This window comes from Phyllobates terribilis, unplaced genomic scaffold (genome assembly GCF_046119375.1).
Source record: "Phyllobates terribilis strain yellow unplaced genomic scaffold, ASM4611937v1 Scaffold_11__3_contigs__length_659146591, whole genome shotgun sequence".
Lineage (NCBI taxonomy): Eukaryota > Metazoa > Chordata > Amphibia > Anura > Dendrobatidae > Phyllobates > Phyllobates terribilis.
The window spans coordinates 25038693-25063166 of record NW_027362771.1 but is presented as its reverse complement, the minus strand read 5'-3'; the positions used below and the strand labels follow the sequence as shown (position 1 = coordinate 25063166).

At 39.8% G+C, this 24474-nt stretch overlaps 1 protein-coding gene across 16 annotated transcripts in view; it reads right to left on the bottom strand.

Moving 5' to 3' along the window:
- Positions 1-24474, bottom strand: part of LOC141165497 (uncharacterized) — a 441251-nt gene that overhangs the window by 116376 nt on the left and 300401 nt on the right. For 13 of the 16 annotated variants that reach the window (XM_073651128.1, XM_073651131.1, XM_073651132.1 and 10 more), the window contains exons 4-5: positions 8113-23931; positions 7832-7933 (exon numbers count right to left, since the gene is read on the bottom strand). In XM_073651128.1, the coding sequence (XP_073507229.1) occupies positions 7832-7933; positions 8113-23931 (15921 nt within the window). The remainder of the gene's footprint in view (positions 1-7831; positions 7934-8112; positions 23932-24474) is intronic. The other 3 variants (XM_073651129.1, XM_073651135.1, XM_073651143.1) reach the window with 2 other exon arrangements.

Below are 24474 nucleotides of genomic sequence, written 5' to 3'. Positions count from 1 at the left end.
GTCTGACTTCTATACCAGGAAAGATCTTTGAACAAATTATTAAACAACATGTATGTAATTACGTACCTGGATGAGAATGAAGTGATTAACCAGAGTCAGCATGGGTTTGTAACTAACAAGTCATGTAAGACTAACTTAATTTCCTTCTATGACAGAATCACTGACTGGGTAGATCAGGGAAATGCTGTAGATATAGTATATCTTGACTTCAGCAAAGCATTTGACAAAGTATCTCACACCATCCTTATTGAAAAATTGACCAAGTATGGAATGGACAAGGCAACTGTTAGGTGGATTCAAAACTGGCTTACTGATCGGACTCAAAGAGTGGTCGTAAATGGCTTCACATCCAGTTGGATGAATGTCTCAAGTGGGGTACCACAGGGCTCTGTCCTAGGACCTGTATTGTTCAACATCTTTATCAATGATTTAGATGAAGGAATTGAGGGTAAACTGATTACATTTGCTGATGACACAAAGCTAGGAGGGATAGCTAACACTAGAGAAGAGAGAGAGAGAATTCAAAAGACCTAAATAAACTGGAGCAGTGGGCCGCAACTAACAGAATGTTTTTTAACAGGGAAAAATGAAAAGTACTACATCTTGGCAATAAAAATGAAAAAAGCATATACAGAATGGAAGGAATAGAGCTAAGCAACAGTACAAGTGAAAAAGACAGGTATACTAATAGATCATAGACTGAACATGAGTCAACAGTGTGATGCAGCAGCAAAAAAAGGCAAATACAATTCTGGGATGTATGAACAGAAGCATACAATCCAGATCACGTGAAGTCATTATTGCACTTTACTCCTCTTTGGTCAGACCTCATCTGGAATACTGTGTTCAGTTTTGGGCACCACATTTTAAAAAAGACATTGACAAACTGGAGCAAGTTCAAAGAAGAGCAACCAGAATGGTGACCGGTCTGGAAACCATGTCCTATGAGGAACGGTTACAGGATTTGGGAATGTTTAGCTTGCAAAAAATAAGACTGAGAGGAGACTTAACAGCTGTCTACAAATATCTCAAGGGATGTCACATTGTAGAGGGATCATCTTTATTCTCATTTGCACAAGGAAAGACTCGAAGCAATGGGATGAAACTGAATGGGAGGAGACACAGATTAGATATTATAAAAAACTTTTTGACTGTTAGGGTGATCAATGAGTGGAACAGGCTGCCACAAGAGGTGGTGAGTTCCCCTTCAATGGATGTCTTCAAACAGAGGCTGGACAGACATCTGTCTGAGATGATTTAGTGAATCTTGCTTTGAGCAGCGGGTTGGACCAGATGACCCAGGAGGTCCCTTCCAACTCTACCATTCTATGATTCTATGAATAATCTATGATGATCTATTTTTTGGTATTTTCAATGTAAATATTAAGAAGGCAGTCTCCTTACTCCATAGTTCCTAAATGTAGCTAGCTCTTTTTTCCCAGGAGAGCCCTACAGGAGGTTGGTCACAAAAGTAAGAGAGCAGCAAACAAGGGGTGTCATGGGGATACGGCAGAGAGGGGTCAGAACATTGCAGCGTCTGGCCACACGTGCACCTTCACTAGATGGCTCTGCTTTTCCTCCCAGTTAGCTATGCAGTTTTCCCTTGTTCTGGTATTGCAAGAGTTAAGCTTTGCAAGTTTTTTTTGCTCTGTTGTTGCAAGTGTTAAATGGTTCTGTTTGTCTCTTAGAGCTCTCTCTCCTGGGGTATCTTAGCAGCCCTGAGTTTGCTACTCCTCATTTCTCAGTTACCGAGGAGCAGCGGGTGGAGACAGTCATCTCCCTTCTCCAAAGGGACTTCCAAGTCTGGGCCTCTTCCCTTCAATCTGTTCTCTGTCGTACCATACAGTTGAGGAATTTTTTAGCGCTCTGGGATTCATTATGTTGCAGGTGTCTCAGGTGTGATAGACAGTCGCTCTGGATTCGGCTGTAGAAGGTCACTGCGCTTGACATTGCAGATGCCTTCTTGATCCTCTCATCTCTGTAGTATAGTTATATCCTTCTCGCTTTAGGACCCAACAGCGACCTCCACCTTCTGCTGCTAACTGACACACCCTTGCTTGCTAGTTAAAAACTCAGTTTCTACAGAGAGTCGCCGGTGATAGTTCTATGTACCTCTGTGCAGGCTTGGAGTATTGGCACTCGGCTAGTCTCGTCTTTGGTACCCTCGGAGGACAGTTGGCGTTGTCTCTCTGGTGTCTGCTCAAGCTAAGTGTATCCCTTATGTTTGTCTACTTTGTTGTCTTTAGATTGTAGTGGGGCCTGACTAGTGCTCACTCCGTCCCCTCCCTATCTAGGGCCTAGCTCTAGGCATATTCAGGGTTTAGGTTCCTGCTCAACAATAGGTGCAGAACCTATATAGTGACAATAGGGTAGGCAGGGTGATATTAGATCTACCAAGGGGTCACCACTCCCCCTTTCCCTAGTTGTTGGGCTCCCTTCCCCCTCTTCCCGTTGTTGTACACTTATTCCTTCCCTCACCTTGCGTGATACATTAATGATGATCCCGACCATGTTGCCTTGGCTGAATCCAATTTACGTAAGCTTCAGCAGGGAGACTAGCCAGTTAAGAAGTTCTGCTCTGAGTTACGCAGATTTTCCACGGACACCAGGTGGAATGATCCTGCTCTCCAAAATCACATTTGTCAAGTTCTTTCTGAGAGAGTAACACATGCTTTTGTCCCTTATGATACCCCATTTTCTCTGGAGACCACCATGTTTCTAGCTATCCGTGTGGATCACTGTCTCTGAGAAAGGCAAAACGAGGGGCAAATTTTTTTTTCAAACTTGATCTTGGGGGGGCATAATCTTACCTGTATTAAGGAGGGGGATGAATGGAAAACTGCCTTCAGCACCTCAGAGGGCTGTTATGGAAATCTCGTCATGCTATTCCGATTGACCAATGCCGCGCGCCATTATCCAGCATTTTGTAAATTACATTTTCTGGCATCTGGCAAATAGATTTGTGGTAGTCTATTTGGATGACATTTTAATTTATTCATCTGACCTTGAGCAACACCAGGTACATGTGAGGCAGGTTTTACAAGTACTTAGGGAGAATAAACTCTATGTCTAGTCAGAAAAATGTATGTTTGGTGTTCAGGAGATTCCTTTTCTTGGCTATCTATTATCATCCACCGGTTTTCGTATGGATCCTGTGAAACTCCAGACGGTACTGAATTGGGATCTTCCTGAAAATTTGAAGGCTTTAAAGCTGTTTCTGGGTTTTTCCAAGTATTACCGCAGGTTCAACAAGGACTTTTCAGTAGTGGTTAAACCACTAACGAAAATGACATGAAAGGGACAGATTTTCAAGATTACCTAATCCGGCCCATGAAGCATTTGCTTCTTTGAAGAAATATTTTAGGTTGTTACCAAGTAAATGGCATCCATGTGCCTTTTTCTCTAAAAATTGTCACCCATCAAAAGTAACTATGATATAAGAAATAAGGAACTCTTGGCAATAAAGTTGACTTTTGAGGAATGGTGTCATTTTTTGGATGGGCAGTACATCCTGTCATGGACATCATGAATCATAAAAATGTATTATCTGGAATCGGATAAGCGACTTACTCCTAGACAGGCAAGGTGGTCTTGGTTTTCGCCAGTTTTAACTTTTTGGTGACTTATCAAACGGGGGATAAAAACATTAAAGCTGATGCATTTTTCCCATTGGTTTCCAGGGGGGAAGTGGAAGCGAGCTTTTACTCATTTTTCAGAAAGGATTGGTCACTGCTGCAATATCTTCCTTCCTAGAGAAGGAGGTCGTAGAAGCCTAGGGAGACCTCACTCCACTTGTCTTGCAGGTAAACTGTTTGTTCCTATGAACCTTCGACTTAGAATTTAAGTGAACATCATGATCCAATTCTTGCAGGACATCCTGGTAGTAAAACCACCATTAATCTATTTTCTCATCGTTTTTGATAGTCAAGGTTGCATTTGGATGTTCGGGATTATGTCTCATCTTGTAGTACTTGTGCGCATTAAAATACCCCCATACTCGTAGACCATGGACTCATCTGTCAGAGGATTTTATTACTGATCTGCTTGTGTCCGCAGGTAACATGGTAATGTTAGTGATAGTAGATAGATTTAGCAAAATTTTATTGTGTTACCTGCACTTCAGAATGCTAAAACTTTGGCACCAGTTTTCATTAATGAGATTATGAAACTCCATGGGATCTCCTCAGATTCTGTTTCTGATCAGCAAACTAAATTAATATCAACGTTTTGAAAGGCTTTTTGTGCTCATTTACGGATCCATCTCTCATTTTCATTGGCCTTTCATCCTCAATCTAATGGGCAGACTGAACGGGTGAATTAGAATCTTGAGACCTACCTAGAATCATAGAATGTTATAGTTGGAAAGGACCTCCAGGGTCATCTGGTCCAACCCCTTGCTCAATGCAGGATTCACTAAACCATCTCAGACAGATATCTGTCCAGCCTCTGTTTGAAGACTTCCATAGATGGAGAACTCAACACCTTTTGTTCCAGTTCTTAATCACCATTACTGTTAAAAAGTTTTATCTAATATTTAATCTGTATCTTCTCCCATTCAGTTTCATTCATTTGCTTCTCATGTATGTGTGGCGGGGTGTTGTTAATAATTTAAGGATGATGGGTTCCAAATATAAGAATATGGCTGATCAGAAGCACTTGGTTGGTCTGGACCTTTGATTTGATGTAGTTGTCCACTAAGAGCATTAAGTTGAAAGTTCCTTCTGTGCCACATAAAAAGTGCAAGGCAGCAAGGTAGGTGCTCCAATGGAGCCAAAGCCACAGAAGTTTCATTGTTTTGTGAGGGGGTAAATGTGTGAGGAGGCAACAGCATGTGGGGGAGGGTAAATGTGTGAGTAAACGACAGTATGGGGGGAGTGGGTATATATGTGAGGAGACAACATTATGAGCGATGGGGGTAAATGTGTGAGGAGATGACAGTATGGAGGAGGAGGTAAATGTGTGAGGAGACAGCAATATGAAGGGGAGGTGGTACGTGTGTGAGGAGACAATAGTATGGGGAAGTGGGAGTAAATGTGTGAGGAGACGACAGTATGGGGGAGTTTGTAAATGTATGAGGAGATGATGGATGGTATTGGGAGTGAGTTTATAAATGTGTGAGGAAACGACAATATTATGGGGAGTAGGTAATTGTGTGAAGAGACAACAGTATGAAGGGGAGAGAGTTAATGTTTAAGGAGATGACAATACTCAGGGATTGGATAAATGTGTGAGGAGATGTAAGTATGAGGGGTAAGGTGGAAAATGTATGAGAGACAATAGAATAGAGAAGAAAGAGTAAATTTGTGTGGAGACTGTATGGGGAACGGGTAAATGTGTCAGGAGACAGTGAGGGGAAAGGGCAGTAAAGGTGTGGGGAGGCAGTATAGGGGTAAATGTTTGAGGAAACAAAATGGGTAGGGGGTAAATGTGTTAGGAAACAGTATGGGGAGGGAAATGTATCGGGAGAGAAATGTATGTGAAGACAGCATGGGGGGTGAGTGTGAGGGGGGAAGTATAGAGACTGGTAGTGCGAAGGGCAATATGCAGATGGGACAGCGGGGAGGGAGAAAGTGTGAGAGATGGTATGGGGAAGGAAAATTTGAAGGAACATTATGGGGAGGAAAATGTGAGCGCAGAGTATAGAGACTGGGTAGCATGATGGACAGTGTGAGGTGCAGTGTGGAGAGGACAGAATGCAGAGGGGCAGCTAGTGTGAAGAGTCTGCACAGTATAGAGATTTGTCAGTGTAGGAGGGACACAGTGTGAGGGGACAGTGTGAAGAGGGGCCAGGTATGGAATAGGGAGGGCAGTCTGGTGGGCATGTACCATAACACAGACAATTTGGTAGTCATATTTTGTGCATGGAGCACAGTGAGTGCGATTATTCTGGGGCACAGCGTAAGTTTACTGGATGTAAAAGTTTATCTGTGATACTGACTACATCTCATCAGTACTGCAGTTCCTAGATGGTCCACAGTCTGATGATGATTTAGTGATGACAACTCTCAGCATCTCCTTACCATTGTTAAGGACATACTGGGAATTGTACATTCAACTGATACAATTGTATATGGGTCTGCCCTAACATTACAAATGATCGCTGTACAAACATGTATGCTTGTATTTATGGTGGTTCTGGTGCTGTATTCATGTACTGATGGTGGTTATTTTAATGTACTGATGGTGATTTTTGTTATGTGTTTCTGTACTGATGATGGTTGTAGTGCTGTATTTATGTACTGCTGCTGGTTCTTTTGATGTATTTCTGTACTGCTGGTGTTTTTGGTGATGTATTCCTGGAATAATGGTAATTGTGATGCTGTAGATCTGTACTGTTGGTGGTTCTGGTGATGTATTCCTGTGTTTGGTTCTGATTCTGTATACATGTTTGGAGGAATTTACTGTAGGGTATCAAGCATTATATGAAGGTCATTTTGGAGGGGCATAAAACTGTATGGTGCTATTAAATGGATATTGCAGTGGGCATGAACACTAAGAGGTATTAGCAAGGGTACAATTTCTGTGTAAATGCCACAATATATGTCCTTCTTCCTATGTTTAAAAATTTGCATGCCGAATGAATTGTTGAACAAAATCAATTCACACATGTCTCAGCCAAATATTTTCTTTTTGAAGCATCTTAAAGAACAATGCCTTCTGAACTAACAATGCTATCCAACTGCAGATACCCTTGACGGCACAATGAGATTCTAGGGTGATTGAATAATTCATGAAATTGTTTTCGCCAGATAACAAGTTGCAAAATGTTTCCGCATCTCAGAGTTGTGCACAGATTTAGTGAATTCTGTTTTTTTTAGTGAATTCTGCACAAGTTCCAGTCAGATCTGCCAAAGTTGGTGGAAAACTTCTGGTGAGGCTATTAATGAATTAAGCTCATCTTACTGTGCCTTGACCTTTCATTAAGATTGGCCTATACAATGCCAGTATGATTGAAGCAGGTCCTATGTCTTGGCTGTTAAGAGGGGTGTTGGAAAAATAGCAGCTTCAGTTATCATTGTTGGCAGTAGATGGCATTGAATTATAAAGATCTAAATTGCTTTGTACCACCACTCTAGGGTGTGTTGAATCCTGTTATATAGCTGTCCCAGGTACACGGGCTCTGCTTCATTCACCTGGGTCCACTGCCCACTATTGGGCTCCATGTCACGTTTTCCAAGTTACCCAGCATGGAATAATGACATAATGTCTCTAGATCTATATACAGCCCATTGACACATACAGTTAGAAATTAGATTCTACTACTATGTTTTATGTGCTCCATCATCTGTGCTTCTTGTGTTTATGCCTGCATTCATCCCTGCTGGTTTCCATAACATGGACAGTGTGACAGCGTGGCAAATCAGGGATGTTCATGGGCGTAGCCGATTTTTTGACGAGAGCAAGCCGGAACCCCAAACACGAACCCGAATTTGAAATGCCAAACAAATTCGCTCAACACTACTCCTGAGATCCCTGGGTGTGCCAAGTTCTCACTGCCCATGTGCCTTCTTGCTTGTTGCATCAATGCCCAGGGTCTGTGTACCCATTAGGGCCTTAAGCTTAGAGGACTCACCTCACTTGAATGATATCATCTCAGCAGTGAGTACTCTTTCCTCAGGGAAAAATAAATCAAGAGCATGCTGAAAGGGAGGATGATGCAAATGGCTCAATATGGACACCTGCAGATATGGCATTTGCAAGAACTGCAAAATAGGTGGACCAGCCGAGAGAGTTACAGTATATATCTTCATTAATTATTTATACAGTTCAATAAAAAACATCAAATGTCTTAAAAGCTTTTAAAGAAGCAAAAAATAATAAAAAAACTTACATCTGATGGACACTCATAATCCGAAATGTCATAAGTATCTGTGTATTGAGAATATTCATAGAATGAAAAGGGATCATCCTGTACATTTTCTCCTTCAAACTGCTGATGGCAAAATAGAAATGTAGGTTATTCAAAAAATTATAAGCTGTAAAATCACATTTTGGTTAAATACTTAAAAAATAATTAAAATTGATATCATCACTGCCATCAATGAATTGCTCTGTAGGTTTAGTATCAGTATAAAAAGTAGATGATGTCTCAAACACATCATCATAACTCACTTCAGTAATACTTTCACTAGATTCATCAGATGTTGATTGTTGGGATACTTCTGAAGAGGGAGCTAATCCATCATATGAAGATCCTTCACTCTCATTTTCTGCCTCTTCTTCATCACCTTCCTGTTCTTCTTTGTCTTGTTCCCCTTCTTGCACTTCTGCACCTTCATCTTCTTGATCATCATGTTCATATGAATGTTCTGTAGGTACAGCTGATGATTCTATTTCACCACTGACTTCAGAACCTTGCTGCTCGTCTGTTTGTTCTTCAGCTCCATAAAGACCTTCAGAGGTTTGAACTTGAGGTGAAGTATCGGTATCATAAGTAGATGATGGCTCACTAACATCATCATACTTATCGTCAGAAACACTTTCACTAGATTCATCAGATGTTGATTGTTTGGCTATTTCTGAAGAGGGAGCTAATTCGTCATATGAAGATCCTTCACTCTCACTTTTTGCCTCTTCTTCATCACCTTCCTCTTCTTGTTTGTCTTGTTCCGCTTCTTGTACTGCTACACCTTCATCTTCTTTATCATCATGTTCATATAATTGTTCTGTAGGTACAGGTGATGATTCTTTTTCACCACTGGCTTCAGAACCTTGCTGCTCATCTGTTTGTTCTTCAGCTCCATAAAGACCTTCAAAGGTTTGAACTTGATGTGAAGTATCGGTATCATAAGTAGATGATGGCTCACTAACATCATTGTACTTCTCGTCAGAAACACTTTCAGTAAATTCATCAGATGTTGATTGTTGGGCTACTTCTGAAGGGGGAGCTAATTCGTCATATGAAGATCCTTCACGCTCACTTTCTGCCTCTTCTTCATCAACTTCCTGTTCTTGTTTGTCTTGTTCCCCTTCTTGTACTGCTACACCTTCATCTTCTTTATCATCATGTTCATATAATTGTTCTGTAGGTACAGGTGATGATTCTTTTTCACCACTGGCTTCAGAACCTTGCTGCTCATCTGTTTGTTCTTCAGCTCCATAAAGACCTTCAAAGGTTTGAACTTGATGTGAAGTATCGTTATCATAAGTAGATGATGGCTCACTAACATCATCGTAATTCTCGTCAGAAACACTTTTACTAGATTCATCAGATGTTGATTGTTGGGCTTGTTCTGAAGAGGGAGCTAATTCGTCATATGAAGATCCTTCACTCTCACTTTCTGCCTCACCAACATCACCATCCTGTTCTTGTTTGTCTTGTTCCCCTTCTTGTACTTCTACACCTTCATCTTCTTGATCATCATGTTCATATAATTGTTCTGTAGGTACAGGTGATGATTCTTTTTCACCACTGGCTTCAGCACCTTGCTGCTCATCTGTTTGTTCTTCAGCTCCATAAAGACCTTCAAAGGTTTGAACTTGAGGTGAAGTATCGGTATCATAAGTAGATGATGGCTCACTAACATCATCGTACTTCTCGTCAGAAACACTCTCACTAGATTCATCAGATGTTGATTGTTGGGCTTGTTCTGAAGAGGGAGCTAATTGGTCATAGGAAGATCCTTCACTCTCACTTTCTGCCTCTCCAACATCACCATCCTGTTCTTGTTTGTCTTGTTCCCCTTCTTGTAGTTCTACACCTTCATCTTCTTGATCATCATGTTCATATAATTGTTCTGTAGGTACAGGTGATGATTCTTTTTCACCACTGGCTTCAGAACCTTGCTGCTCATCTGTTTGTTCTTCAGCTCCATAAAGACCTTCAAAGGTTTGAACTTGAGGTGAAATATCGGTATTATAAGTATTTGATGGCTCACTAACATCATCGTACTTATCGTCAGAAACACTTTCACTAGATTCATCAGATGTTGATTGTTGGGATTCTTCTGAAGTGGGAGCTAATTCGTCATATGTAGATCCTTCACTCTCACTTTCTGCCTCTTCTTCATCACCTTCCTGTTCTTGTCTGTCTTGTTCCCCTTCTTGTACTTCTACACCTTCATCTTCTTGATCATCATATTCATATGATTGTTCTGTAGGTACCGGTGATGATTCTATTTCACCACTGGCTTCAGAACCTTGCTGCTCATCTGTTTGTTCTTCAACTCCATAAAGACCTTCAGAGATTTGAACTTGAGGTGAAGTATCGGTATCATAAGTAGATGATGACTCACTAACATCATCATATCTCTCTTCAGAAACACTTTCACTATAATCATCAGATGTTGATTGTTGGGCTACTTCTGAAGAGGGAGCTAATTCGTCATATGAAGATCCTTCACTCTCACTTTCTGCCTCTTCTTCATCACCTTCCTGTTCTTTTTTGTCTTGTTCCCCTTCTTGTACTTCTACACCTTCATCTCCTTGATCATCATGTTCATAGGATTGTTCTGTAGGTACAGGTGATGATTCTTTTTCACCAGTGGCTTCAGAACCTTGCTGCTCATCTGTTTGTTCTTCAGCTCCATAAAGACCATCAATGGTTTGAACTTGAGGTGAAGTATCGGTATCATAAGTAGATGATGGCTCACTAACATCATCGTACTTCTCGTCAGAAACACTTTCACTAGATTTATCAGATGTTGATTGTTGGGCTTGTTCTGAAGAGGGAGCTAATTCGTCATATGAAGATCCTTCACTCTCAGTTTCTGCCTCTTCTTCATCACCTTCCTTTTCTTGTTTGTCTTGTTCCCCTTCTTGTACTTCTACACCTTCATCTTCTTGATCATCATGTTCATATAATAGTTCTGTAGGTACAGGTGATGATTCTTTTTCACCACTGGCTTCAGAACCTTGCTGCTCGTCTGTTTGTTCTTCATCTCCATAAAGACCTTCAAAGGTTTGAACTTGAGGTGAAGTATCGGTATCATAAGTAGATGATGGTTGACTAACATCATCGTACTTCTCGTCAGAAAGACTTTCACTAGATTCATAAGATGTTGATTGTTGGGCTTTTTCTGTAGAGGGAGCTAATTCGTCATATGAAGATCCTTCACTCTCAGTTTCTGTCTCTCCAATATCACCTTCCTGTTCTTGTTTGTCTTTTTCCCCTTCTTGTACTTCTACAGCTTCATCTTCTTGATCATCATGTTCATATAATTGTTCTGTAGGTACAGGTGATGATTCTTTTTCACCACTGGCATAAGAACCTTGCAGCTCGTCTGTTTGTTCTTCAGCTCCATAAAGACCTACAAAGGTTTGAACTTGAGGTGAAGTATCGGTATCATAAGTAGAAGATGGCTCACTGACAACATCATATCTCTCTTCAGAAACACTTTCACTAAATTCATCAGATGTTGATTGTTGGGCTACTTCTGAAGAGGGAGCTAATTCGTCATATGAAGATCCTTCACTCTCACTTTCTGTCTCTTCTTCATCACCTTCCTGTTCTTGTTTGTCTTGTTCCCCTTCTTGTACTTCTACACCTTCATCTTCTTGATCATCATGTTCATATAATTGTTCTGTAGGTACAGGTGATGATTCTTTTTCACCACTGGTTTCAGAACCTTGCTGCTCGTCTGTTTGTTCTTCAGCTCCATAAAGACTTTCAAAGGTTTGAACTTGAGTTGAAATATCGGTCTCATAAGTAGATGATGACTCACTAACATCATCATATCTCTCTCCAGAAACACTTTCACTATAATCATCAGATGTTGATTGTTGGGCTACTTCAGAAGAGGGAGCTAATTCGTCATATGAAGATCCTTCACTCTCACTTTCTGCCTCTTCATCACCTTCCTGTTCTTTTTTGTCTTGTTCCCCTTCTTGTACTTCTACACCTTCATCTCCTTGATCATCATGTTCATATGATTGTTCTGTAGGTACAGGTGATGATCCGTTTTCACCACTGGCTTCAGAACCTTGCTGCTCATCTGTTTGTTCTTCAGCTCCATAAAGACCATCAAAGGTTTGAACTTGAGGTGAAATATCGGTATCATAAATAGATGATGGCTCACTAACATCATCGTACTTCTCGTCAGAAACACTTTCACTAGATTCATCAGATGTTGATTGTTGGGCTTGTTCTGAAGAGGGAGCTAATTCGTCATATGAAGATCCTTCACTCTCACTTTCTGCCTCTTCTTCATCACCTTCCTGTTCTTGTTTGTCTTGTTCCCCTTCTTGTACTTCTACACCTTCATCTTCTTGATCTTCATGTTCATATAATAGTTCTGTAGGTACAGGTGATGATTCTTTTTCACCACTGGCTTCAGAACCTTGCTGCTCATCTGTTTGTTCTTCATCTCCATAAAGACCTTCAAAGGTTTGAACTTGAGGTGAAGTATCGGTATCATAAGTAGATGATGGCTGACTAACATCATCGTACTTCTCGTCAGAAAGACTTTCACTAGAATCATAAGATGTTGATTGTTGGGCTTTTTCTGAAGAGGGAGCTAATTCGTCATATGAAGATCCTTCACTCTCACTTTCTGCCTCTCCAATATCACCTTCCTGTTCATGTTTGTCTTTTTCCCCTTCTTGTACTTCTACACCTTCATCTTCTTGATCATCATGTTCATATAATTGTTCTGTAGGTACAGGTGATGATCCTTTTTCACCACTGGCATCAGAACCTTGCAGCTCGTCTGTTTGTTCTTCAGCTCCATAAAGACCTTCAAAGGTTTGAACTTGAGGTGAAGTATCGGTATCATAAGTAGAAGATGGCTCACTGACAACATCATATCTCTCTTCAGAAACACTTTCACTAAATTCATCAGATGTTGATTGTTGGGCTACTTCTGAAGAGGGAGCTAATTCGTCATATGGAGATTCTTCACTCTCACTTTCTGCCTCTTCTTCATCAACTTCCTGTTCTTGTTTGTCTTGTTCCCCTTCTTGTACTTCTAGACTTATATGTTCTTGATCATCATGTTCATATAATTGTTCTGTAGGTACAGGTGATGATTCTATTTCACCACTTTCTTCAGAACCTTGCTGCTCATCTGTTTGTTCTTCAGCTCCATAAAGACCTTCAAGGGTTTGAACTTGAGGTGAAGTATCGGTATCATAAGCAGATGATGACTCACTAACCTCATCATATCTCTCTACAGAAACATTTTCACTAGATTCATCAGATGTTGATTGTTGGGCTTCTTCTGAAGAGGAATCTAATTTGTCATATGGAGATTCTTCACTCTCACTTTCTGCCTCTTCTTCATCAACTTCCTGTTCATGTTTGTCTTGTTCCCCTTGTTGTACTTCTAGACTTTCATCTTCTTGATCATCATGCTCATATAATTGTTCTGTAGGTACAGGTGATGATTCTTTTTCACCACTGACTTCAGAAACTTGCTGCTCATCTGATGGCTCTTCAGCTCCATAAAGACCTTCAAAGGTTTGAACTTGAGGTGAAGTATAGGTATCATAAGTAGATGATGACTCACTAACATCAACATATCTCTCTTCAGAAACACTTTCACTATATTCATCAGATGTTGATTGTTGGGCTCCTTCTGAAGAGGGAGCTAATTCATCATATGAAGATCCTTCACTCTCACTTACTGCCTCTTCTTCATCACCTTCCTGTTCTTGTTTGTCTTGTTCCCCTTCTTGTACTTCTTCACCTTCATCTTCTTGATCATCATGTTCATATGATTGCTCTGTAGGTACAGGTGATGATTCTTTTTCACCACTGACTTCAAAAACTTGCTGCTCATCTGATGGCTCTTCAGCTCCAAAAAGACCTTCCAAGGTTTGAACATGAGGTGATGTATCGGTATCATAAGTAGATGATGACTCACTAACATCATCATATCTCTCTTCAGAAACACTTTCACTATAATCATCAGATGTTGATTGTTGGGCTACTTCTGAAGAGGGAGCTAATTCGTCATATGAAGATCCTTCACTCTCACTTTCTGCCTCTTCTTCATCACCTTCCTGTTCTTTTTTGTCTTGTTCCCCTTCTTGTACTTCTACACCTTCATCTCCTTGATCATCATGTTCATATGATTGTTCTGTAGGTACAGGTGATGATTCTTTTTCATCACTGGCTTCAGAAACTTGCTGCTCATCTGTTTGTTCTTCAGCTCCATAAAGACCATCAAAGGTTTGAACTTGAGGTGAAGTATCGTTATCATAAGTAGATGATGGCTCACTAACATCATCGTACTTCTCGTCAGAAACACTTTCACTAGATTTATCAGATGTTGATTGTTGGGCTTGTTCTGAAGAGGGAGCTAATTCGTCATATGAAGATCCTTCACTCTCACTTTCTGCCTCTCCAATATCACCTTCCTGTTCTTGTTTGTCTTTTTCCCCTTCTTGTACTTCTACACCTTCATCTTCTTGATCATCATGTTCATATAATTGTTCTGTAGGTACAGGTGATGATTCTTTTTCACCACTGGCATCAGAACCTTGCAGCTCGTCTGTTTGTTCTTCAGCTCCATAAAGACCTTCAAAGGTTTGAACTTGAGGCGAAGTATCGGTATCATAAGTAGAAGATGGCTCACTGACAACATCATATCTCTCTTCAGAAACACTTTCACTAAATTCATCAGATGTTGATTGTTGGGCTACTTCTGAAGAGGGAGCTAATTCGTCATATGAAGATCCTTCACTCTCACTTTCTGCCTCTTCTTCATCACCTTCCTGTTCTTGTTTGTCTTGTTCCCCTTCTTGTACTTCTACATCTTCATCTTCTTGATCATCATGTTCATATAATTGTTCTGTAGGTACAGGTGATGATTCTTTTTCACCACTGGTTTCAGAACCTTGCTGCTCGTCTGTTTGCTCTTCAGCTCCATAAAGACCTTCAAAGGTTTGAACTTGAGGTGAAGTATCGGTATCATAAGTAGAAGATGGCTCACTGACAACATCATATCTCTCTTCAGAAACACTTTCACTAAATTCAACAGATGTTGATTGTTGGGCTACTTCTGAAGAGGGAGCTAATTCGTCATATGAAGATCCTTCACTCTCACTTTCTGCCTCTTCTTCATCACCTTCCTGTTCTTGTTTGTCTTGTTCCCCTTCTTGTACTTCTACACCTTCATCTTCTTGATCATCATGTTCATATAATTGTTCTGTAGGTACAGGTGATGATTCTTTTTCACCACTGGTTTCAGAACCTTGCTGCTCGTCTGTTTGTTCTTCAGCTCCATAAAGACCTTCAAAGGTTTGAACTTGAGTTGAAATATCGGTCTCATAAGTAGATGATGACTCACTAACATCATCATATCTCTCTTCAGAAACACTTTCACTATAATCATCAGATGTTGATTGTTGGGCTACTTCAGAAGAGGGAGCTAATTCGTCATATGAAGATCTTTCACTCTCACTTTCTGCCTCTTCTTCATCACCTTCCTGTTCTTGTTTGTCTTGTTCCCCTTCTTGTACTTCTACACCTTCATCTTCTTGATCATCATGTTCATATAATAGTTCTGTAGGTCCAGGTGATGATTCTTTTTCACCACTGGCTTCAGAACCTTGCTGCTCGTCTGTTTGTTCTTCATCTCCATAAAGACCTTCAAAGGTTTGAACTTGAGGTGAAGTATCGGTATCATAAGTAGATGATGGCCGACTAACATCATCGTACTTCTCGTCAGAAAGACTTTCACTAGATTCATAAGATGTTGATTGCTGGGCTTTTTCTGAAGAGGGAGATAAATCGTCATATGAAGATCCTTCACTCTCACTTTCTGCCTCTCCAATATCACCTTCCTGTTCTTGTTTGTCTTTTTCCCCTTCTTGTACTTCTACACCTTCATCTTCTTGATCATCATGTTCATATAATTGTTCTGTAGGTACAGGTGATGATTCTTTTTCACCACTGGCATCAGAACCTTGCAGCTTGTCTGTTTGTTCTTCAGCTCCATAAAGACCTTCAAAGGTTTGAACTTGAGGTGAAGTATCGGTATCATAAGTAGAAGATGGCTCACTGACAACATCATATCTCTCTTCAGAAACACTTTCACTAAATTCATCAGATGTTGATTGTTGGGCTACTTCTGAAGAGGGAGCTAATTCGTCATATGGAGATTCTTCACTCTCACTTTCTGCCTCTTCTTCATCAACTTCCTGTTCTTGTTTGTCTTGTTCCCCTTCTTGTACTTCTAGACTTATATCTTCTTGATCATCATGTTCATATAATTGTTCTGTAGGTACAGGTGATGATTCTATTTCACCACTTTCTTCAGAACCTTGCTGCTCTTCTGTTTGTTCTTCAGCTCCATAAAGACCTTCAAGGGTTTGAACTTGAGGTGAAGTATCGGTATCATATGCAGATGATGACTCACTAACATCATCATATCTCTCTACAGAAACATTTTCACTAGATTCATCAGATGTTGATTGTTGGGCTTCTTCTGAAGAGGAATCTAATTTGTCATATGGAGATTCTTCACTCTCACTTTCTGCCTCTTCTTCATCAACTTCCTGTTCATGTTTGTCTTGTTCCCCTTCTTGTACTTCTAAACTTTCATCTTCTTGATCATCATGCTCATGTAATTGTTCTGTAGGTACAGGTGATGATTCTTTTTCACCACTTTCTTCAGAAACTTGCTGCTCATCTGATGGCTCTTCAGCTCCATAAAGACCTTCAAAGGTTTGAACTTGAGGTGAAGTATAGGTATCATAAGTAGATGATGACTCACTATCATCAACATATCTCTCTTCAGAAACACTTTCACTATATTCATCAGATGTTGATTGTTTGGCTACTTCTGAAGAGGGAGCTAATTCATCATATGAAGATCCTTCACTCTCACTTACTGCCTCTTCTTCATCACCTTCCTGTTCTTGTTTGTCTTGTTCCCCTTCTTGTACTTCTACACCTTCATCTTCTTGATCATCATGTTCATATGATTGTTCTGTAGGTACAGGTGATGATTCTTTTTCACCACTGACTTCAGAAACTTGCTGCTCATCTGATGGCTCTTCAGCTCCATAAAGAACTTCAAAGGTTTGAACTTGAGGTGAAGTATAGGTATCATAAGTAGATGATGACTCACTAACATCAACATATCTCTCTTCAGAAACACTTTCACTATATTCATCAGATGTTGATTGTTGGGCTCCTTCTGAAGAGGGAGCTAATTCATCATATGAAGATCCTTCACTCTCACTTACTGCCTCTTCTTCATCACCTTCCTGTTCTTGTTTGTCTTGTTCCCCTTCTTGTACTTCTACACCTTCATCTTCTTGTTCATCATGTTCATATGATTGTTCTGTAGGTAGAGGTGATGATTCTTTTTCACCACTGACTTCAGAAACTTGCTGCTCATCTGATGGCTCTTCAGCTCCATAAAGACCTTCAAAGGTTTGAACTTGAGGTGAAGTATAGGTATCATAAGTAGATGATGACTCACTAACATCAACATATCTCTCTTCAGAAACACTTTCACTATATTCATCAGATGTTGATTGTTGGGCTCCTTCTGAAGAGGGAGCTAATTCATCATATGAAGATCCTTCACTCTCACTTACTGCCTCTTCTTCATCACCTTCCTGTTCTTGTTTGTCTTGTTCCCCTTCTTGTACTTCTACACCTTCATCTTCTTGATCATCCTGTTCATATGATTGTTCTGTAGGTACAGGTGATGATTCTTTTTCACCACTGACTTCAGAAACTTGCTGCTCATCTGATGGCTCTTCAGCTCCATAAAGACCTTCCAAGGTTTGAACTTGAGGTGAAGTATCGGTATCATAAGTAGATGATGACTCACTAACATCATCATATCTCTCTTCAGAAACACTTTCACTATAATCATCAGATGTTGATTGTTGGGCTACTTCTGAAGAGGGAGCTAATTCGTCATATGAAGATCCTTCACTCTCACTTTCTGCCTCTTCTTCATCACCTTCCTGTTCTTTTTTGTCTTGTTCCCCTTCTTGTACTTCTACACCTTCATCTCCTTGATCATCATGTTCATATGATTGTTCTGTAGGTACAGCTGATGATTCTTTTTCATCACTGGCTTCAGAAACTTGCTGCTCATCTGTTTGTTCTTCAGCTCCATAAAGACCATGAAAGGTTTGAACTTGAGGTGAAGTATCGTTATCATAAGTAGATGATGGCTCACTAACATCATCGTACTTCTCGTCAGAAACACTTTCACTAGATTTATCAGATGTTGATTGTTGGGCTTGTTCTGAAGAGGGAGCTAATTCGTCATATGAAGATCCTTCACTCTCACTTTCTGCCTCTTCTTCATCACCTTCCTGTTCTTGTTTGTCTTGTTCCCCTTCTTGTACTTCTACACCTTCATCTTCTTGATCATCCTGTTCATATAATTGTTCTGTAGGTACAGGTGATGATTCTTTTTCACCACTGGTTTCAGAACCTTGCTGCTCGTCTGTTTGTTCTTCAGCTCCATAAAGACCTTCAAAGGTTTGAACTTGAGTTGAAATATCGGTCTCATAAGTAGATGATGACTCACTAACATCATCATATCTCTCTTCAGAAACACTTTCACTATAATCATCAGATGTTGATTGTTGGGCTACTTCAGAAGAGGGAGCTAATTCGTCATATGAAGATCTTTCACTCTCACTTTCTGCCTCTTCTTCATCACCTTCCTGTTCTTGTTTGTCTTGTTCCCCTTCTTGTACTTCTACACCTTCATCTTCTTGATCATCATGTTCATATAATAGTTCTGTAGGTACAGGTGATGATTCTTTTTCACCACTGGCTTCAGAACCTTGCTGCTCGTCTGTTTGTTCTTCATCTCCATAAAGACCTTCAAAGGTTTGAACTTGAGGTGAAGTATCGGTATCATAAGTAGATGATGGCCGACTAACATCATCGTACTTCTCGTCAGAAAGACTTTCACTAGATTCATAAGATGTTGATTGTTGGGCTTTTTCTGAAGAGGGAGATAATTCGTCATATGAAGATCCTTCACTCTCACTTTCTGCCTCTCCAATATCACCTTCCTGTTCTTGTTTGTCTTTTTCCCCTTCTTGTACTTCTACACCTTCATCTTCTTGATCATCATGTTCATATAATTGTTCTGTAGGTACAGGTGATGATTCTTTTTCACCACTGGCATCAGAACCTTGCAGCTCGTCTGTTTGTTCTTCAGCTCCATAAAGACCTTCAAAGGTTTGAACTTGAGGTGAAGTATCGGTATCATAAGTAGAAGATGGCTCACTGACAACATCATATCTCTCTTCAGAAACACTTTCACTAAATTCATCAGATGTTGATTGTTGGGCTACTTCTGAAGAGGGAGCTAATTCGTCATATGGAGATTCTTCACTCTCACTTTCTGCCTCTTCTTCATCAACTTCCTGTTCTTGTTTGTCTTGTTCCCCTTCTTGTACTTCTAGACTTATATCTTCTTGATCATCATGTTCATATAATTGTTCTGTAGGTACAGGTGATGATTCTATTTCACCACTTTCTTCAGAACCTTGCTGCTCTTCTGTTTGTTCTTCAGCTCCATAAAGACCTTCAAGGGTTTGAACCTGAGGTGAAGTATCGGTATCATAAGCAGATGATGACTCACTAACATCATCATATCTCTCTACAGAAACATTTTCACTAGATTCATCAGATGTTGATTGTTGGGCTTCTTCTGAAGAGGAATCTAATTTGTCATATGGAGATCCTTCACTCTCACTTACTGCCTCTTCTTCATCACCTTCCTGTTCTTGTTTGTCTTGTTCCCCTTCTTGTACTTCTACACCTTCATCTTCTTGATCATCATGTTCATATGATTGTTCTGTAGGTACAGGTGATGATTCTTTTTCACCACTGACTTCAGAAACTTGCTGCTCATCTGATGGCTCTTCAGCTCCATAAAGAACTTCAAAGGTTTGAACTTGAGGTGAAGTATAGGTATCATAAGTAGATGATGACTCACTAACATCAACATATCTCTCTTCAGAAACACTTTCACTATATTCATCAGATGTTGATTGTTGGGCTCCTTCTGAAGAGGGAGCTAATTCATCATATGAAGATCCTTCACTCTCACTTACTGCCTCTTCTTCATCACCTTCCTGTTCTTGTTTGTCTTTTTCCCCTTCTTGTACTTCTACACCTTCATCTTCTTGTTCATCATGTTCATATGATTGTTCTGTAGGTAGAGGTGATGATTCTTTTTCACCACTGACTTCAGAAACTTGCTGCTCATCTGATGGCTCTTCAGTTCCATAAAGACCTTCAAAGGTTTGAACTTGAGGTGAAGTATAGGTATCATAAGTAGATGATGACTCACTAACATCAACATATCTCTCTTCAGAAACACTTTCACTATATTCATCAGATGTTGATTGTTGGGCTCCTTCTGAAGAGGGAGCTAATTCATCATATGAAGATCTTTCACTCTCACTTACTGCCTCTTCTTCATCACCTTCCTGTTCTTGTTTGTCTTGTTCCCCTTCTTGTACTTCTACACCTTCATCTTCTTGATCATCCTGTTCATATGATTGTTCTGTAGGTACAGGTGATGATTCTTTTTCACCACTGACTTCAGAAACTTGCTGCTCATCTGATGGCTCTTCAGCTCCATAAAGACCTTCCAAGGTTTGAACTTGAGGTGAAGTATCGGTATCATAAGTAGATGATGACTCACTAACATCATCATATCTCTCTTCAGAAACACTTTCACTAGATTCATCAGATGTTGATTGTTGGGCTAAGTCTGAAGTGGGAGCTAATTCATCATATGAAGATCCTTCACTCTCACTTTCTGCCTCTTCTAAATCACCTTCCTGTTCTTTTTTGTCTTGTTCCCCTTCTTGTACTTCTACACCTTCATCTCCTTGATCATCATGTTCATATGATTGTTCTGTAGGTTCAGGTGATGATTCTTTTTCACCACTGACTTCAGAAACATGCTGCTCATCAGATGGCTCTTCAGCTCCATAAAGACCTTCAAAGGTTTGAACTTGAGGTGAAGCATCGGTATCATAAGTAGATGATGGCTCACTAACATCATCGTACTTCTCGTCAGAAACACTTTCACTAGATTCATCAGATGTTGATTGTTGGGCTTCTTCTGAAGAGGGAGCTAATTCGTCATATGAGGATTCTTCACTCTCACTTTCTGCCTCTTCTTCATCACCTTCCTGTTCTTGTTTGTCTTGTTCCCCTTCCTGTACTTCTACACTTTCATCTTCTTGATCATCATGTTCATATAATTGTTCTGTAGGTACAGGTGATGATTCTTTTTCACCACTTTCTTCAGAACCTTGCTGCTCGTCTGTTTGTTCTTCAGCTCCATAAAGACCTTCAAAAGTTTGAACTTGAGGTGAAGTGTCGGTATCATAAGTAGATGATGGCTCACTATCATCATCATATCTCTCTTCAGAAACACTTTCACTAGATTCATCAGATGTTGATTGTTGGGCTTCTTCTGAAGAGGGAGCTAATTCGTCATATGAGGATTCTTCACTCTCACTTTCTGCCTCTTCTTCATCACCTTCCTGTTCTTGTTTGTCTTGTTCCCCTTCTTGTACTTCTACACCTTCATCTTCTTGTTCATCATGTTCATATGATTGTTCTGTAGGTAGAGGTGATGATTCTTTTTCACCACTGACTTCAGAAACTTGCTGCTCATCTGATGGCTCTTCAGCTCCATAAAGACCTTCCAAGGTTTGAACTTGAGGTGAAGTATCGGTATCATAAGTAGATGATGACTCACTAACATCATCATATCTCTCTTCAGAAACACTTTCACTAGATTCATCAGATGTTGATTGTTGGGCTTCTTCTGAAGAGGAATCTAGTTTGTCATATGGATATTCTTCACTCTCACTTTCTGCCTCTTCTTCATCACCTTCCTGTTCTTGTTTGTCTTGTTCCCCTTCTTGTACTTCTAGACTTTTATCTTCTTGATCATCATGTTCATATAATTGTTCTGTAGGTACAAGTGATGATTCTTTTTCACCACTTTCTACAGAAACTTGCTGCTCGTCTGTTTGTTCTTCAGCTCCATAAAGACCTTCAAAGGTTTGAACTTGAGGTGAAGTATCTGTATCATAAGTAGATGATGACTCACTAACATCATCATATCTCTCTTCAGAAACACTTTCACTAGATTCATCAGATGTTGATTGTTGGGCTACTTCTGAAGAGGGAGCTAATTCGTCATATGAAGATCCTTCACTCTCACTTTCTGCCTCTTCTTCATCACCTTGCTGTTCTTGTTTGTCTTCTTCCCCTTCTTGTACTTCCACACCTTCATCTTCTTGATCATTATGTTCATATAATTGTTCTGTAGGTACAGGTGATGAATCTTTTTCACCACTGGCTTCAGAACCTTGCTTCTCGTCTGTTTGTTCTTCAGCTCCATAAAGACCTTCAAAGGTTTGAACTTGAGGTGAAGTATCGGTATCAGAAGTAGATGATGGCTCTCTAACATCATCGTACTTCTCGTCAGAAACACTTTCACTAGATTCATCAGATGTTGATTGTTGTGCTTCTTCTGAAGAGGGAGCTAATTCGTCATATGAAGATCCTTCACTCTCACTTTCTGCCTCTTCTTCATCACCTTCCTGTTCTTGTTTGTCTTTTTCACCTTCCTGTACTTCTACACTTTCATCTTCTTGATCATCATGTTCATATAATTGTTCTGTAGGTACAGGTGATGATTCTATTTCACCACTTTCTTCAGAACCTTTCTGCTCGTCTGTTTGTTCTTCAGCTCCATAAAGACCTTCAAAGGTTTGAACTTGAGGTGAAGTATCGGTATCATAAGTAGATGATGGCTCACTAACATCATCATATCTCTCTTCAGAAACACTTTCACTAGATTCATCAGATGTTGATTGCTGGGCTTCTTCTGAAGAGGAATCTAGTTTGTCATATTGAGATTCTTCACTCTCACTTTCTGCCTCTTCTTCATCAACTTCCTGTTCTTGTTTGTCTTGTTCCCCTTCTTGTACTTCTAGACTTTCATCTTCTTGATCATCATGTTCATATAATTGTTCTGTATTTACAGGTAATGATTCTTTTTCACCACTTTCTTCAGAACCTTGCTGCTCGTCTGTTTGTTCTTCAGCTCCATAAAGACCTTCAAAGGTTTGAACTTGAGGTGAAGTATCGGTATCATAAGAAGATGATGACTCACTAACATCATCATATCTCTCTTCAGAAACACTTTCACTAGATTCATCAGATGTTGATTGCTGGGCTTCTTCTGAAGAGGAATCTAGTTTATCATATTGAGATTCTTCACTCTCACTTTCTGCCTCTTCTTCATCAACTTCCTGTTCTTGTTTGTCTTGTTCCCCTTCTTGTACTTCTAGACTTTCATCTTCTTGATCATCATGTTCATATAATTGTTCTGTAGGTACAGGTAATGATTCTTTTTCACCACTTTCTTCAGAACCTTGCTGCTCGTCTGTTTGTTCTTCAGCTCCATAAAGACCTTCAAAGGTTTGAACTTGAGGTGAAGTATCGGTATCATAAGAAGATGATGACTCACTAACATCATCATATCTCTCTTCAGAAACACTTTCACTAGATTCATCAGATGTTGATTGTTGGGCTTCTTCTGAAGAGGGAGCTAATTCGTCATATGAAGATCCTTCACTCTCACTTTCTGCCTCTTCTTCATCACCTTCCTGTTCTTTTTTGTCTTGTTCCCATTCTTGTCCTTCTACACCTTCATCTTCTTGAACATCATGTAGATGTTCATCAGATGTCGTTTGTTTGGCTACTACTGAAGATGGAGTTATTTCGTCATATGAAGATCCTTCCTCTTCTGTGTCACCTTCATCTCCTTCCTGTTCCTTGTTTTTTTCCCCTTCTTGCCCTTTTATACCTTCAAGTTCTTGCTCACCTTGTCTAAGTGTTTGTTCTGTATGTGCATATGATGATTCTTCCTCATCATTCCCTTCTTCTTCCATATCAGTCACCTCTTCAGATTCTTCTTCCTCTTCTTCAATATCTGTGTTTTCATAATATTCTTTACACTTGAATATAAAAAAAGTTCATTAATATGGAAGCAATCATTTTTTTTGTGCTTTCTAATTTTAAGGATTTGTGATATTTTTCCACATTCTTTTTTGCCATAGATAGATTTTTTTTACATTGTAATAGTATTATTCTTAACTTAAAAGTAATATTCTTTTTTGGTATTGAACATTAACATTAAATAAGGTCTGTAAGCTCGCATTGACTGTGCACTCTAAGCTCATAGGCTCCTGTTCATTAAAACTTGCTTTTTGTATGCCATTCTTAATGAGGAGTGTTCAAGAATAACATGTGAGTATGATTTTGCATGTTAAAGTAAAGGAATGTTCATAACTGTGCCGTTATACAGATTATATAGATACCTTTTAGTGAAGAAATCTTCATGGTTATTGTTCTTTAATCAGCTTTTGAAGTTTTGTGCAATAAGATTTAGGTGGGTAAGTTCGGTGGCGGGACTGTCAGCAAGTTCTTCGTCTGTTGTCCCATCACATATGCCTCTGACTCTGGTGTTTGTATGACTGGCTGCTTTGTGAATGACCTGC